A 17,293-nucleotide genomic window follows, 5' to 3' on the forward strand; every position below is an offset into this window, starting at 1 on the left:
GCGGCGGAAGAGTTCGTCCAGTTGAAAATAAAGGTGTTCTACAGCGTGTTAAGTTCGGCTTTATTGGCTGCAACGCCATCCAGAGGGAACGAATTTCATATTTGTTGCGTGAGAAATTACAATAAATAATTACTTGTAATTAGTTACATTTTATGGCAGTTTTCCATTTCATCAATTGCTTTTTGCCTCGCTGACGCTCACAGTTACTCAGTTACTCGTTGCAGTAACCTCTCTCTTTATTTGCTCCTCTTTTGCAGTAAGCAATTGCACGTAACCAATAGTGAAGAGACAAGCTGTAGCAGGAGAAGCAGCGTTAAGCATTTGGATTTTGCGGGAAGTACCGTAGAACGCCCGCGGCCTTGCCACGCAGCAGCCTCGTAGATGTGCACGTTCACAATTGCAAACTGGGTGCTCATTATTCATTTCTCCCTTTTAATGCTCAACCGGATGTTGGCTGATGATGTTGGCGCTGCTAGACCCCATAGCGAGGACGACAGCAGACTTTGATGCCAGGGAATCATCAATGGGCGGTATTTTGCAGCTTTTCATTGGCCCTACCGGAAGTTCCTTCCCCGAGACCCAGTAACCGGGAAATTCGTGCGCTTTATAGAGGACCCAGGTGCGAGTGTGGTGGCATCGAGTAATCACCATCTCGTTGGTAAGGCGCTCGTACGTTACAACACCGTCCTTCGCTTCAGCGCGCGCACCTAGAGAGGTTTGAATGCCGTTGATGATGTCTTCCCGAGAAAACGGAGAAACATGACCGACGAAAATTTTTAAATCACTTCTCAGGAAAGATGAACAGAACGCGAGGGGCCGCAGAGGACTCGCTGAAAGAGCCAGGCCAGCTCGTTCCATTAACAGTGTTTCAGCAATCTTAATAAATGTTGGTAGGAAAGTAACGTAGAAGTAATTGATTACTTTTTTTAGTAATTTTTCAAGTGCTTTATTGGGGCAGTAACTGGTCATGGTAAACAAATACTTTTTTAATGAAGAAATTGTAATAGTTTTTTTTTTCTGCAGCCTGTAGGTGTCAGGAACAAATATACTCGCTAGCTCGTGAATTTGCTTCGCTACCATGATGCAGAAAATTTTGCTTTAAGAAGCTTCGCTTGCTTTTGTACTTCATTAATGTTGGGAAACGCTGTTAGTCAACTTTCACAGAGCGAACCGACAGCCCTTTGAATCAAATGGAGGTAGTGAGGCAGGTTATCGCTGTTCTCCCTTAAGTCGAGCTAAGCTTGCAAGAACTTGGTTGTATATGCGTGGCAATGAGTCAACAAGCTCACCGGCCTCCAATCTATCTCTGTCATGCTACATTGGCATGGCAACGTGACTAGAGCTTTCAGACGCTCCTTTCTTGATTTACCCACCGCAGTGGGTGTGGCGTCCTGCTGCTGAGCACGAGGATGCGGGTTCGCATCCCGGCCGTGGCGGCCGTCTTTCCGTGGGAGCAAAATGCAAAAACGCTCGTGTACTTAGATATAGTCTCGCACGTTAAAGGACCCCAGGTGGTGAAAATTAATCCGGAGCTCTCCCCTACGGCGTGCCGCCTCATAGTCCTGTCGCGGTAGGTGAGCGGGCGTCTCCTCCTGTGACCCGGCCGTGGCTGCTCATGTCGTGTGCTGTCTTGGAGGTAATCGGCGACGGGTGCAAATATTGGTCGAGCCGCGATGGCCGGTGGCGTCGTGTGCCCTGCGTTCTCGCGCGTCGAGTGTTGGACGTCGCGTAATTTCAAGTTTCTGAGAAGCGTTGAAGTTAGAGGTAGCACAAAGGCGTTCCTCGCCGCCGCTGCCGCTCATCACGCCATCGTATACTCCGTTCCACACATAGCAGTCAACGCCGTGGAGACTATAGAGAGACTTCTTGCCGCGGCTTCGTTCGCGCTTGGATATAGTTCGATGCTCTTTGACTACAATTGTGCGCAACTGTTCTTTTATATGGGCTCAGTAGTGAATGAAACAAGTTTTAATCCTTAGAAACAAGCACACTGTGGTATGCGGCTGCTAATGCGTGATTTTAGAACATTTCGATTTTTGTTGTTCTGTTCGGTTTCTTCATTTGCAACCCGTTGTGAGAAGCCTCACGCGCATGCTCGTGTGAGCGTACGCTGGGGGCGCGCAGCGAAACATAAACGGAACGCGCGGAGTGATAACTTTTCTTGCCCGATCTTCTTGCGTAGCTTCCACAGCGTTGACTGCTATGTATGGAGCGGAGTATAGTGAGAGCGAGCGTTCACGGTCGTCGAGCGAGATCTCGCCCTTGTTTGCCTTTGCGCGCGTGACGCAATGCTTTTTGATATAAGTTGTAAGTGGAACCTTTACTGCAATTCATACGGCCGACAAAACTACGAACCTTTGTGTAGTTGTCTTGTGCTCTGCTGTCGTTTGTCAATGCTGCGTCATTCGAGCGAAACTACAACTTTATTTCTTACTTGTCTACCTGAGAAAAAATATTAAGACATATTTTCGACAGATTCCTTTCTTCTCCTATATAATGCCTCGAAATGTCCTGGAAATACAAAATAAATCGACAGCAGCTTACAGTGCAGAAGGTTCATCAGATTTCACTAAAGGACGCGAGTGCCTGCACGCCAACGCCATTGTAGGAATGTAAAGATAGTGCTTCGCGCCGCGTGCATTTAACGATAGTAATCTAGCCACGCAGCATATATAGAATAAGACATTTCACACAGGGGCCAGGGCCTGAATGTCGTTCAGCGGGAGTGGAGGGGTGGAGGTGCTGTTTAGAAACCAGTACAAGTTCCCCCAACTCCGTTGGACTGCCTACGGTGAGTTATTCCTTCTTTTTTTTTTTTGCTATCTCTGAAGAACCAAATTTTAGAAAACAAGAACTCACTAATGCAAGTCCGGTAGCGTGCACAATAACTTGTGACGATATGGAATCGTTGCAAGCTCACTTCGTGCCTTGAGATACCGCAATGAAATAGCGCGCGCACTACCTCGTTTGTCAACAAACCTGCTTTTTTTTTTTCGATTGCGCTCGTCAGCGTATAGACGGGAAAAAATTATTACGACGCATAGCAAGCATAATGTCAACGCAAATCCATCGAACTATATGGAGTATCTCTGTGCCTCTGCTTGGCGAAAGCTTGTAGCTTAGCGTATACGCTAAACTACAAGCTTTCACCAAGCAGAGGCACAAAGATACTCCAGTTCGTCTACGGTTTTCGCGATTACGCGGAAATGCCTGAGTAACGAAAATCAAAACGCTTGCAGAACAGAATATCGTTCGCTTGTAGTTTTTCATCAATCGAAAGAACCTGTCGTAAACCACAGAGCGTCACAGGTGTTGTGATTCCCCGGCACAGCCATTGTGCCGTCTAATCCGAGCTAATCTGCCTCACTCGTTTCTTGACACCTCGCAAATGCGGGTGGTTCCGAAGTGTCCCGTGGTGGGTCGTCCAGTGCAAGCGCAAATTGTCGCCAAAGCCAAGGAATACACGAACAACACTCCAAAACGCCCACAACAAGTTTGAGTGGCTAAGCCAGCGGCGTTGAGCAGGCGTCAGTCATCGCCTTCTAAAACGAAACCGACAAACTCGGGCGAGGAGAACAAGCTGCTATATCTCGGAACCTGTAGCTAGGAAGCGTGGCTACTGTGACTATAGCGCATAGAAGGTGAGCAAAAAATCAAAATTAAAAAAATAAGATAAATACGGTCCGCGCAACCGTAGCGAACCATATCCATATTTTATCTACACAGTTCGCGCATGAGCTGTCGATAATAGTTGCTTCAAATATGGTCAAAACAACGTGCAGTGGGTCACAATTTGCGTACGATTCTAGAGGAAAGGACTCGCAAGTCTAAAAGGTAAGTCTAAACGTCCTATTCCTTGCAGGCGCTTCCTACATTGAGTGGCACTTAGGCGGCGTACTACATCGGCACAACCGCCAACGGACCCGTGCTGAATTGGGGGTAGCTCGTGTGTTGGAATTACGCCTAAAATGCACCGGGGAACTACAAAAGAACTTCGCTAAGTAAGGTATTTTTTTGTTGGCGAGGTAAGCAATTCCGTGATCGCTAGCCGTTAATTTAACTATATTCGCTGCTACTAGTGAAAAAGCCACGATGGTCCTCAAGTATACCGCACAGTTACATTACAGCTATGGTGTAGCAAGTTAACGATTACGTGGAGACACACGCCGTGGCTGCTTATCGACTTTGGTGTTGCGTTGAAGCACGGCGTCGGCCAATCAAATCCCGGTCATGGCGGCCGCATTTCGATTGGGGCGAAATGCAATAACCCCTGTGGTGCCGTGCATTGGGCACACGTCAAAGAACCCCGAGTGGTCTAAATTAACCCGGAGTTCCCTACGACGCCGTGCTTTATAGTCATGGTTCTGGTATGTAAAACCCCCGAATTTGATTTCCTTTGCGGGAGAGCGTTTGGCTCGTGAACTGGGACAGGGTAATTTCGTACACCTATACATAGCTTGCATTGGCGTCATGATGGCCGCCATCTTGGAGCCCTAGCATGGCGAAAAGCGGTGTGAACAAGAAACGTGACAGCTTGACTGCGCCACAGGCTCGTGTTCTTGCGCCGAATGGCAAAGCGACAACAGTGATAAGCCGGTGGCAGTCACTGTATAAGCAAAACACTGTGCGCCCGATAATGTACGGTGCACTGACGTCATCGTAGCCGCCATGTTCGGGTACAAGCGTGGTGAGAGTTGAGTCCGTTAAGTCACGGGAAAACTGTCTACATGAAAAGTAGATGTTTGATTTTTATCGCGAACACTCGAGTATCCGGATATGCTATGCCTCGCTAAATGATTTTGCCAGTGCGTCGTTGTGAAAAATGCGCAGGAAGCTTTCGCTGTTTTTAAAATGGCCTGAAACGCCGCGCGTTATGCTTTTCAAAGCGCTGAAGAGACGTGTGCTTGTGGACTTCAGGCGACGTGAACGTGTGCCCCTTCGTCACACTGATGAACTCACCTCTTATTGAGCTAGCAGTTATGTTTCATTTCTTAAGCGCTGCCTTATCGCTGGCTTGAGGCCTGACGAAGCTGATGGACCGCTGCGCGCTGTAGTTAAATACGTATTTGACCCAGAAATTTTGCAGCCACCGATCTAATATTATAAGCGACAAGCTGATAAAGAAACAAACCATAAAAAAACAAGTCGTGCCAGTTCTCTTTCGCCAGCAGCTTGTTTCGTTGAATATATTTATCTTGCGAAAACTTTTCCATAAGCATTCGGGGATCACCTGTCCAGAAGATCTGAAACACATTTTATTTGGTAAATATTGCATGCTTTGTCTTTTTCGCAACAATGAAGAGATGAGAGGAACGAGCACGTTGAATACTCGCAGAGTTGCCCAACGTTTGATTTTAGTAGCACTGCACTAACGGCAATATTAAAGCGTACTGACAAGAGAAAGAAAGCTTTGTGGGGCAATATTTTGTACAGAAAGCACTACTTCTAAACCGGGCTTTTGTTGGATTTCTTTTAAATGTTTTTTGTCATATCATTGTCTGAACAGCCAATCTGATAACGTTTTCGTCTTCTGCCCTTCAAGCACCGCATTTGAGACAAGTTTGGCGTCAGGAACGATGAACGTGTTTTGCTGGCTCTTGGTGATCGGTGCCGCATCGACTAGTGAGTATTGTTACTCGCCATCAATATATGCGATCGTGTTATGTTGCCATAATTAGAGCCTGAAGGGCGCAAACTCATGCAAAAGCAATGTATAACGAAGTCACTATACATTGCTTGTGCTTGAGTTTGAGCCCTTCAGGCTTTCAATGAGAGGTGCCAACTCTCCCAGCAACAAGTTCAACTAGACTGTTGCCATGTCCAGTTTTCGGTGGAAATAAAGGGACGCTGTATATAGAGACGGTCTGAACCACTACAGATCTCCATCTTTATTAATGCGAAAGCATTATATGAGGCAAGAAAGTTGGCATCCTGAACGAGTGGTAAGAAAAAACATCCTCATCAGTGACGTCATCAACGTCTTGTATGACGTCAGTACCAATACAAAATTAGAACAACTCAGAGTAAAGTGAACTAAAGTGAAGTAAATTGAACGAAGGTGAAATAAAGTGGATTAAGGCGGATTGATGGGGATTAAGGTTGGTTTAGGTTGGTGCAAATTAGAGCAAGGTGAATTAAGGTGAATTAAAGTGGATGGAGGTTGGTACAAATTAGAGCAATTCAGGAGGATTTACGTGGATTAAGGTAGAGTTGTGAAAAACATGTGACAATGTATGACGTCAAGTATCATGGACGCAACCAATTAATTACAGAAGTCTTAATGCTTTCGCATTCAAATAACGTAAGCATACTACTTAAGTGACTCAATTTATTGTTTAAAACTCCTCTAGACCGGTCTGATGTCATTTGATATTCCCTAGTTCGTACAGCAGAACCAGATTGGCACTGCCTCGCTTGCATGCCACGGTGGTCTGAAACCGGTGTCACGCTGGCAGTTTCGATGGTGATGAGTACCAATCAGGATCCCATTAGAGGATCGCGATTGGTTCATGTGCGCAAGCTGGCTGAAGGGAGTAATTGTGATCGAAAGTGCCTATGTAACGCCAGCTAGATGACTTAGTAAAATATACTCCACGTGGCTGCAGAATCTCGGTGTCGTTTCTTGTGGGGGAAGATTTAACTTTTCCCTCGTCACTGCACTGTCATGTTTTCTTACGTACTATTACGATTCGACTCAGTCTACACGGTATTTACGGCTAGTCGAATGTTTGGGAGGATTACTAACATTTAAAAAAAAACGTGAGTCGAAGAGGAACGAATAAGTAACAGGCGTGTTAATCAGACGTCCGATTTGTTACCTTTCATAACCAGGTGGTATGTGAGACAAGAGAAACGGAAGCACTAGGTCGATTATACCGTCATGTCAAATGAATGTACAGTTATATCGCTCTGTTTGCGCCGCTACAGACTTTCGTCGCTCTTGTTTTTGGCTTTGCCGGAGGGGCCACATTTGGCACGACGTTCCATAGGTTTGCTTGAGGACACATTCGTCAGGATGAAAGATTGAATAAAATGACACTGTGGGTCGCCGCACCGAAGCCAACATGTTGAAAAGGAGAGGGAACGTTCAAGCTACTCGTTCACCACCGTTTAAATGAGTCAAATAAGTATCAGCCCTAGATACGTCAAATATTAATGCTCTCCCGCTACACTCCGTGTGTCGTTAGGACCACAGTCAGGCACTTAAGGTAAAAAAAAAGAAAGATACCACGTTAGCGTTTTTTTTTGTCTTCGGTCTGGCATGTCTTCCCCACTGTTGATCTCATTCTACGTGAATACTGAGTGTTGATCCAAAGCGCTCTACGTTTCGCGTTCGTTCCTTTCATGTTGCTGATTTCGCCAGTGCTGTGACGCAATTCCAGTCGGCAAAAAGGTCGTGTAGCTCTGGAGTGATGAAACGTGTTTATTAAAAAAACAAATGAATAAAAAGAAAACAGAGAATGAGAAAATAAATGTAGTCCGGTAATTTTTCTTCTCACTAGATGGTCTATCCCGTTCATCAGGATCTGGCGAGCGGGTACTTGGTTGTTTCGACGTCGTAAGAAATCGGAGTATGGCTTATGCCTCCTTTTATTTATTTATTTGTACATACTGCAGCGCAATAAGCGCTATAGCAGGAGTGGATTAACAGGGGTAAATTATGCAATACGATACAACGGTGAGGGTGATGTGCTAGGACCATTCATCCTGGGTGGCAGATACAAAACTTTGGGGGGAGCATGAGCGAACAGACCCAGATGGGAAATAAGGAACCGCGGTCATACTTGTTTCTTATCCCATTTCGAAAAAGCGTCGAATCATATACAGAGGTACAATGTTCACGAAGTCACTTAGATAACCCTCTTTACTCGTAACCTTCTTCTCGAGTTGGACGGGGTACGTTCTATATGAAAATAAGAGCTGACCTGTTAGTTACTGGAAAAGCACCGAAGTTTCACTTGAAGTAAGCACATTCTTGTATTCTGTCTCAGTGTAAATGAATAGATATTGTGGCCACAATTCTTCCAATCACGCAAATGGTGGACGCTTTCTCGTGAGTGTCTTTTTTTTTTTAATGCCAGAACTAGGTGGGAATGGCAACACCTATATCGCACAAAGCTTGCATTATCTCAAGCAATGAAATTATGACTCCATCTTATTGCGCAAAAAAAGGTACATATTGCTTTTTATCTGTTCACCAGCCACCTACGCAGAAAATTTGTTGCCGTGCCAATAGACTGGCAGACGTTCCCAACATTTGCCAGTGGGCTTTAATCTGCATTGTCCTTACACTGCATATGCCGTTTACGATGCATGACGCAGCGGTGGCCGTGGCCCCACTTCCGGCATCCCTCGACGAACAAGTGGACGCCGTTCTCCAGAAGGGCGAACTGTGCAAGGTCATCGACAACGACGAGTGCGAAGGGTCCCTGCAGAACTTCGGCATGTGGAAGGACGATGAGTGGTTTTGGCCCGACTTCTACGATGGACGCGTCGTGGGTGTGCGCCAGGGTATCCGGCGGACCGGAGACTGCGCACTCAACGCCAGCGTGGCCACTTGCGAATTATGCTTCGCCAATCTCGCCGTGCGCTACCGCTGGCTCGTGGTAAGGAAGGATCCGGAACGGCAGCGGGAAGAGCAGTTCCACGGCACGCGACCAATCGTAGAAGCGGGAGACCTGACGGCCACGTTGGCTGAAGGAACAGGACTGCTGTTGCTGCGGAAGGATATCGGTGAGTTTTTTATACGCATTTCCAAGAGTCTAACTTCCTGCTGCGGTGCGCTTTAACATGTGCTACCACACGTGCTTGTCCCTATCGGATCGTCGGAGGTGTCCTAGGCGAAACTTAATTAATTCTGTGACTTTACGTGTCGGATTCCGATCTGATTATGGGACACGCCGTAGTGGGGCGGGGGGGGGGAGGTACTCTGGATAAATTTTTACCATCTGGTGTTGCTTAACGTGCACGCAATCACAAAACCGTATGTTTGATGACATTATGTCTCTGCTTATTGAGGCGTCTTAATCCAGGCATACCATCGTGCTGCAGTTCATTCTTAGCCATTGTGAATAGCTGAAGATGAACAGGCGGACGCCGAACCAAAAAATGTGCACATTGATGGAAACATTGTACAAATTCATTTTTTCCTGTATGACATCAACGCTCTGCTCCATAACTTCATCAAAACCTCTATGGCGCGGCCATGGGACAACCCCGAACATCAGGAAGAATGCCTCCATATACTTGACGCTGGTTTAGGATTATTCCGCCTTCCACTTCGGTTGCGGAAAGGCCAGGAAACACTCATCCATCGATTACGGCTGGGTGTGGCGTACAATCACCGATACCTTCACAAGATTGGACAAGCACGGGACCCTAACTGTAGCGTCTGTCACACTCCCAAGACAATAGCTCACGTACTTTGCGTGTGCCCTCACTGTGCGGCCGAATCAAGAACACTTAAGTCTAGTCTTGACTGCTTGGGCTCCCACCCCTTTTCGGAAGAGAAGCTTTTGGGCGCGTGGAGTCGAGTTGACTGTGCTCAACGTGTCATAAAGTCACTCTTGAACTTTCTACTTGAGACTGGTTTAGACGATTGCCTCTAGAACCTGTGAGACGTGCAGACAGTGCGAAATGTGTTTGCGTGATAACTTTTTGTGTGGACAAGATTACTCTTGCGCGTATTGTCCAGAGTGCGCATCCGCATAGTGGACAGCGTGTGTCTAGTAGCTCATTGTACCATAACATAATCACCTGCCACCTACCTTTCCCAGCATTTCCCACTGCCCCGTTCCCCAATGAGGAGCAGCAGGCTAGAGACACGCTCTCCAGGCCGACCTCTCCTCCTTTCTCTTAATTAAAATCTCCTCCTCCTCCAATGCTCAGTAGGCGGGCGTCTTTGCATTTCGCCCCCATCGAAGTGTTGCAGCCATAGCCGGGATTCAGTACCACGCCCTCGGGCTTAGCAGCGCGATGCCAAAGCCTTTAAGGCTTTGGCATCGCAGTCTGGTTGTGTGCACACACATGCACTTCGAACAGACTGGCCGATACGATGACATCAAGGTTGGCAGCTACTAGCGGCAGGCTTTGAGGCCACCCGTTTAACAAAAACATTTTTTACTACTTTTAGCTCCTTTCTCTTGTACAAACGTATCGATATAACTGGAACGGACTGTAATTCAAGGCACCATTATTTAATTTCTTACGCACTGCCGGAAGAACGCAGCAAGCATTATATTGTGCGATTATAAGTTGGCTTTGCAACGTCTGCAATACGTTCATGCGCCAAAGCCCTTGGGAGCAGCTGGTTTCCAAAATAAAATTGACATAATGTCGCGCTTTTGAACATGCGTTACACATATCGCGGTTGCTGCCGAGCCACCGCAGCATAATCGGGGCAACGACACTGCAAACGATAAACCAACACAATTAGTGCATGCCAATAAGTGCATAGCGTGCGCCGACACTCCTTCGAAGAAACTGCGTTGTGTGAGAACTGTGTACAACGGGTCAATATTGCACCCACTTCCTGAACCTTTCTTTGTGACTACCACAGCGGCTCAGTTATTTTCCTTCGCAGAGCAACTTTGCTATGCCACCTCACTGTATTGATATTCGTACGTCTGATCATTTCTTATGGTTGCGGCGAGGCTGTGGGACATTTCTTCCGCACATGCTCCCATTCTTTGACAACCGCTGAGGTTTTCAGCGTTCCACCCTAAACGCAATGGCTGGCTTATTGCTCACAATACAATGCACATGAGAGTCTGGTCTCGACTGTTATTTGCACTAAAAGCAGCTAAAACCGTATTGCATGCCCTAAATAAAGGCACTAAAATTGCACGCACCGCTGTCGCTTAGCGGCTATGGTGTATCAAATGCCCGCCACGTTTTGATGGGGGCGAAATGCAAAAACGCCTGTGTACCATGCATTCGGGGCACGTTAAAGGTCCCATGGTGGTCAGGTTTAATCCGCAGTCTCCCCGCTACGCCGTGGCTCATAATCAAATCGTGGTTTTGGCACCTAAGAATTCAATTCAGTTCAAAGGTACTAGTGCAGCTGCCTTCCAACTTTCCGGAGTGCTCTTGTTTGTGGCAGTAGATAACATTCTGACGGCTTTGCTTTTCCTCCTCATATGGTAGCACTGGAAGGAACAAACTGGTGAACGCCGCTGCTCTGCTTCTTTTTTTGTCTCTCGACGCCGTATTCATTACTCGCATTAGTCACTCACAGATTTCAGTGCCATAAGATGGGCACTTCTCGGACGCAAGGACTTCAATTCTCATGATTGCGCAATTACATTATACCCCACCAGGCAAGGATCAGTCCGACACAAAGATGTTGGTCGAAGTAAGCATTCTCAAACGCTGAAATTTTGATAACAGAATGTCTTCTCATATTTTCTGCCCACAGTAGGCGGCCACTTCCGTGCTACAGCATTCGAGACGGACATCATAGAATTCGACAGGTTGGTATTCGACAACTCCACCATTCACTGGCACGATGACACGGTCGACACGAACGACGAGGACTTTCAGGGCCATCTTCGGAATTTACTTGCCGAACGTCTTAATGAATACGTCAGTGGTATGGCTTTCCTCGCTGCCTTCAACGAAGCTCTTGAGAATGTGCAGAAAACTGGAAATTTTAGAAAATAAATGAAGGCATTTTATTTGAATTATTTGTGTTGTAATTTGTTGACCACGTGCCTTAAGGGGCCCCTCACCAGATCTGGCCATTTTGAACTGACAAGCGCAGAGCACACAATGCGCGCTAACTATCGTGTCTGCGAAGTATTACAGCGCTACGCGCCGCGGAAAGGGCTGGAATGTCAAACCGAACGCCGCTTTTCCTTCTCCTCGCGGCCGCCGCGCTCCTACGGACGGTGACGTAGTCGCGTCCCTGCACCTACATAGTCGTGTCCGCAGTGTGACGTCGCCCGTGGTGACACGTGACTTCGAGAATTATTGAAGGCAACATCTGTTATCTGCACGATCTGTTTATTGCTTGAATTGGAACATTGAAATTTAGAGCAATAATAAAACAAACGGAATGTCTCCGTCTTTTTTGTTTTACTTCGCACCGAAACACGAGAGATGTACTTCCGCGTTGTCTGCTTGTTCGCACGGTCATGCAGTCACGTGCGCAGGTACCGAAACTATGCCATTTTCTACCGTGTTCCTGCGCGTGATCATGCTCTGCGATCCGCTTGTTCTGCCTCAGTATTGTAGCACTGCATTATACCACTAGTCACGTTTCCTTGTGCACACCGCTTGATATCTTGCGCTGCGCGAACGAGACAACAGCTCGCGCGCGACGCCGTCAGCGGAAATGCGTAGCGCCGGAAAGAAAAAAAAAGCGAGGAGAAAAAAAAATGAAGGCGGTGCCGGTGACGTATCCGTCACGCGATCCGCGAGGTCTGGTATGGGAGAACGCAGGGAAGGAATTCCGCTTGCGAAGGCTAGACGGGGTGATTGGAGAGAGCGTCTCACTTAGCAGTGGAGCCCGTCTGCTGAAATCATGCGTTCGCGGCACTGAAATATTTCTATCTCGGCTATTAATGAGCCGATCTGCAAAATTTTTGCAGCAGAACGCTCCCTAGAGGACACATAACTTGTAGCGTATAATCAAAATTTGCTATGTGGCCTGGTGAGAGGCCATTTAAGTGTCGTTGGGTACGAGTTTCGAGTACCCTGTTCTCTTCCTTTTTTCGTTTTTCTTCTTTTTTTTCCTTCCCCTCTTTCTAACATTTCTTTTCTTTCAGTTTATCACTGTACGCGGACCCTCTTAAAGAAAAAAAATGAAATCTCCTTTATTATGTGTGGCCACACAAGTGCAGGTCATAAATACCAGGTTTCTCCAGTTGAGTGCCGTCTGTGCGGTTTAACCGAGCTCAGATTGGTCCACCTTGACTGAACGTAGAAGGCACCACTACAGGTTAAATGAGGCTTACAACTCCTGCGGCGGCGGTAGAGTATCCGCCTAGCGGGCAAGAGGACCGTGGTTTGAATCCCGTTGCCGCGCAATTTTCCACCGGGAAAAGAACCGTGTGTTGAGAAAATTGCATAAACTGGCCTGGAGTGCGGCCTGATCCCGGTGACCAGAACCGGTAACGCACTCTCTCACCAGAACAGGATTGGTCACCCTGGTATAGTACTTGGCCACAACCTCCTATATGAATACAACAATCAAACCCCGGCCCTCAGTCTCCAGCAGCCGCGAAGCAACTGACCACGGTGGCGGTCAGATCTGTGACGCAGCAGAGGGTTCTAAGAATCCCTGGCTCCGGACAGGCCGCCATTGGAATCTGAACCTGGCAACGTTTAACGTTAGAACGTTATCTAGTGAGGCGAGTCTAGCAGTGTTATTGGAGGAATTAGAGGGTAGTAAAAGGGATATAATAGGGCTCAGTGAGGTTAGGAGGACAAAAGAAGCATATACAGTGCTAAATAGCGGGCACGTACTGTACTACCGGGGCTTAGCGGAGAGACGAGAACTAGGAGTCGGATTCCTGATTAATAAGAATATAGCTGGTAACATACAGGAATTCTATAGCACTAACGTGAGGGTGGCAGGTCTTGTTGTGAAACTTAATAAGAGGTAAAAATTGAAGGTAGTACAGGTCCACGCCCCTACATACACTCATAATAACCAGGAAGTCGAAAGCTTTTATGCAGACGTGGAATCGGCGATGGGTAAAGTCAAAACAAAATACACTATACTGATGGGCGACTTCAATGCCAAGGTAGGCAAGAAACAGGCTGGAGACAAGTCAGTGAGGCAATATGGCATAGGCTCTAGGAATAGCAGGGAAGACTTATTACTAGAAATTGCAGAACAGAATAATACGCGGATAATGAATACCTTCTACCGCAAGCGGGTTAGACGAAAGTGGACGTGGAGGAGCCCAAATGACGAGACTAGAAATGAAATAGAGCTCATACCCTGTGCTAACCCTGGCATCATACAAGATGTAGACGTGCTCGGCAAGGTGCGCTGCAGTGACCATAGGATGGTAAGAACTCGAATTAGCCTAGACTTGAGGAGGGAACGGAAGAAACTGGTACACAAGAAGCCAATCAATGAGTTAGCGGTAAGAGGGAAACTAGAGGAATTCCGGATCAAGCTACAGAACAGGTATTCGGCTTTAACTCAGGAAGAGGACCTTAGTGTTGAAGCAATGAACGACAATCTTATGGGCATCATTAAGGAGTGCGCAATAAAAGTCGGTGGTAACGCCGTTAGACAGGAGACCAGTAAGCTATCGCAGGAGACGAAAGATCTGATCAAGAAATGCCAATGTATGAAAGCCTCTAACCCTACAACTAGAATAGAACTGGCAGAACTTTCTAAGTTAATCAACAAGCGTAAGACAGCTGACATAAGGAACTATAATATAGATAGAATTGAACAGGCTCTCAGGAACGGAGGAAGCCAAAAAGCAGTGAAGAAGAAACTAGGAATAGGCAAGAATCAGATGTATGCGTTAAGATACAAAGCCGGCAATATCGTTACTAATATGGATGAGATAGTTCAAGTGGCTCAGGGATTCTATAGAGATTTATACAGTACCAGTAGCACCCACGACGATAATGTGAGAGAGAATAGTCTAGAGGAATTTGAAATCCCACAAGTAACGCCGGAAGAAGTGAAGAACGCCTTGGGAGCTATGCAAAGCTGGAAGGTAGCTGGGGAGTATCAGGTAACAGCAGATTTGTAGAAGGATGGTGGGAACATCGTTCTAGAAAGACTGGCCACCCTATATACACAATGCCTCATGACATCGAGCGTACCGGAATCTTGGAAGAACGCTAACATAATCCTAATCCATAAGAAAGGGGACGCCGAAGACTTGAAAAATTATAGACCGATCAGCTTACTGTCCGTTGCCTACAAAGTATTTACTAAGGTAATTGCAAATAGAATCAGGAACACCTTAGACTTCTGTCAACCAAAGGACCAGGCAGGATTCCGTAAAGGCTACTCCACAATAGACCATATTCACACTATCAATCAGGTGATAGAGAAATGTGCGGAATATAACCTACCCTTATATGTAGCTTTCATTGATTACGAAAAAGCGTTTGATTCAGTCTAAACCTCGGCAGTCATAGAGGCAATATGGAATCAGGGTGTAGATGAGCCATATGTAAAAATACTGAAATATATCTATAGTGGCTCCACAGCCACAGTAGTCCTCCATAAAGAAAGCAACAAAATCCCAATAAAGAAAGGCGTCAGGCAGGGAGATAGGATCTCTCCAATGCTATTCACAGCGTGTTTAGAGGAGGTATTCAGAGACCTGGATTGGGAAGAATTGGGGATAAGAGTTAATGGAGAATACCTTAGCAACTTGCGATTCGCTGATGATTCGCTGAGATCGATTGCAATGCATGCTCACTGACCTGGAGAGGCAAAGCAGAAGGGTGAGTCTGAAAATTAATCTGCAAAAAACTGAAGTAATGTTTAACAGTCTCGGAAGAGAACAGCAGTTTACGATGGGTAGCGAGGCACTGGAAGTGCTAAGGGAATACATCTGCTTAGGACAGGTAGGGACCACGGATCAGGATCATGAGACTGAAATAACCAGAAGAATAAGAATAGGCTGGGGTGCGTTTGGCAGGCATTCTCAAATCATGAACAGCAGGTTGCCACTATCCCTCAAAAGAAAAGTGTAGAACAGCTGTGTCTTACCAGTACTCACGTATGGGGCGGAAACCTGGAGGCTTACGAAAAGGGTTCTACTTAAATTGAGGACGACGCAACGAGCTATGGAAAGAAGAATGATGGGTGTAACGTTAAGGGATAAGAAAATAGCAGATTAGGTGAGGGAACAAACGCGACATCTTAGTTGAAATCAAGAAAAAGAAATGGGGCATGGGCAGGACATGTAATGAGGAGGGAAGATAACCGATGGTCATTAGGGGTCACGGATTGGATTCCAACAGAAGGGAAGCGTAGTAGGAGGCGGCAGAAAGTTAGGTGGGCGGATGACATGAAGAAGTTTGCAGGGACTACATGGCCACAATTAGTACATGACCGGGGTAGCTGGACAAGTATGGGAGAGGCCTTTGCCCTGCAGTGGGCGTAACCAGGCTGATGATGACGGTGGTTACAAATTCGTCAATTGGGATCGACTATAATCCCGTGGCTGGTGGTGTATCTACATTGCCATAAAAGTTTATTGAGCTCGTGAATTCAACATTTCAAACAGTCACAACAACCTTTCCTGCTCTTTCAATCAAGCGTATTGAAGCTTTGACGTGACTGATGGATAGCAGGTGCCAAGCTGGTACAACGTCGGGGTGCAGTTATTTCGCCAGCAAAATCAAGTGGAGCACCACGTGACCTAGGTCTCAAGTAGGAATGTGCCGCCTTTCTACTTCTTTATATTAGCAGTGGAATCGTCATTCAGGTGAGGGTGAAAGAAAAAAAGTGACCAACCCTTCCCCTACCGGAAAATGGGGGCAAACGAAGCTTATCCAGCTTGCACCTGACCTTCGTCACGGTTAAATAACCCACAGGTAACGGTGCCGGACTGATTCGGCCTCCCGCTCCCTCAGCTCGGGATCTTCTCGTTGCCGTCGGATTGCTTAGCTCGGGCGGCTCTAACGACTGGATCGGCGTGCCAACGGCGGGCCTTTTCATGTGCAAGTTCTTGCCACCGCTCGTCGAACGCTGCCCATTCCTCGGGGGAACGCACAACACGTGGGCGTCCCATCCGTTTTCTGAGACTGAACGGAAACGAAGCCGGCGCAGCGCGCGCGATACCCTTTCCTACCATTTCTCTCAGCGGTGGAAGGACACAGCTCTGATTGGTTGCACGCGTAGCGTGATCGCGCGTCTGTGCAGCTGGAATCCTTGCTAATGACACACGCTCCGGCGCTGGCGCAGCTGTCAACTCATCCAACCGCGCTGTCCCGCAGCTGCTCTGCTCTGGGAGCAACTGTTTTTTTTTCCTGATCACGACAACGCCAGTTATGATCCAATACAAGATTCGCTTGAAAAAATAGAGCAAAACTCGTCTCACGATGACTGTCCACGGTAATGCGACTAGCATTCGAGCAATGTATTGACATACAGTATTCCTGAAGTCAAGCTTATTTGCCGTGTGCAATGGTCGTTCTGAGACTTTCATTACTTCGGCTATGCCACAGCCGATGACACAGCCAGAGCCGGAGCCATGTCAAGTGATACAGCTGCGCACCGCTATGGAGTGCAAAGCGTGGGTTCCTGACAAATTGCCCCAAGACCACAAGTGGTTATGATGCTCCGGTCTTTGATGAATAC

The 17,293-nt window shown here is 47.0% G+C and overlaps 1 protein-coding gene across 1 annotated transcript; it reads left to right on the plus strand.

Annotated features, from left to right (window-relative positions):
• The first annotated feature begins 2,703 nt into the window (after positions 1-2,703).
• LOC142570922 (uncharacterized) lies at positions 2,704-11,661 on the plus strand. Its single transcript, XM_075679221.1, has 4 exons — positions 2,704-2,791; positions 5,543-5,622; positions 8,323-8,733; positions 11,417-11,661. The coding sequence occupies exons 2-4, from the start codon at positions 5,577-5,579 to the stop codon at positions 11,659-11,661; spliced, it is 702 nt and encodes a 233-aa protein (XP_075535336.1). The 5' UTR covers positions 2,704-2,791; positions 5,543-5,576.
• Positions 11,662-17,293: the final 5,632 nt, after the last annotated feature.

Source organism: Dermacentor variabilis, chromosome 2 (genome assembly GCF_050947875.1).
Source record: "Dermacentor variabilis isolate Ectoservices chromosome 2, ASM5094787v1, whole genome shotgun sequence".
NCBI lineage: Eukaryota > Metazoa > Arthropoda > Arachnida > Ixodida > Ixodidae > Dermacentor > Dermacentor variabilis.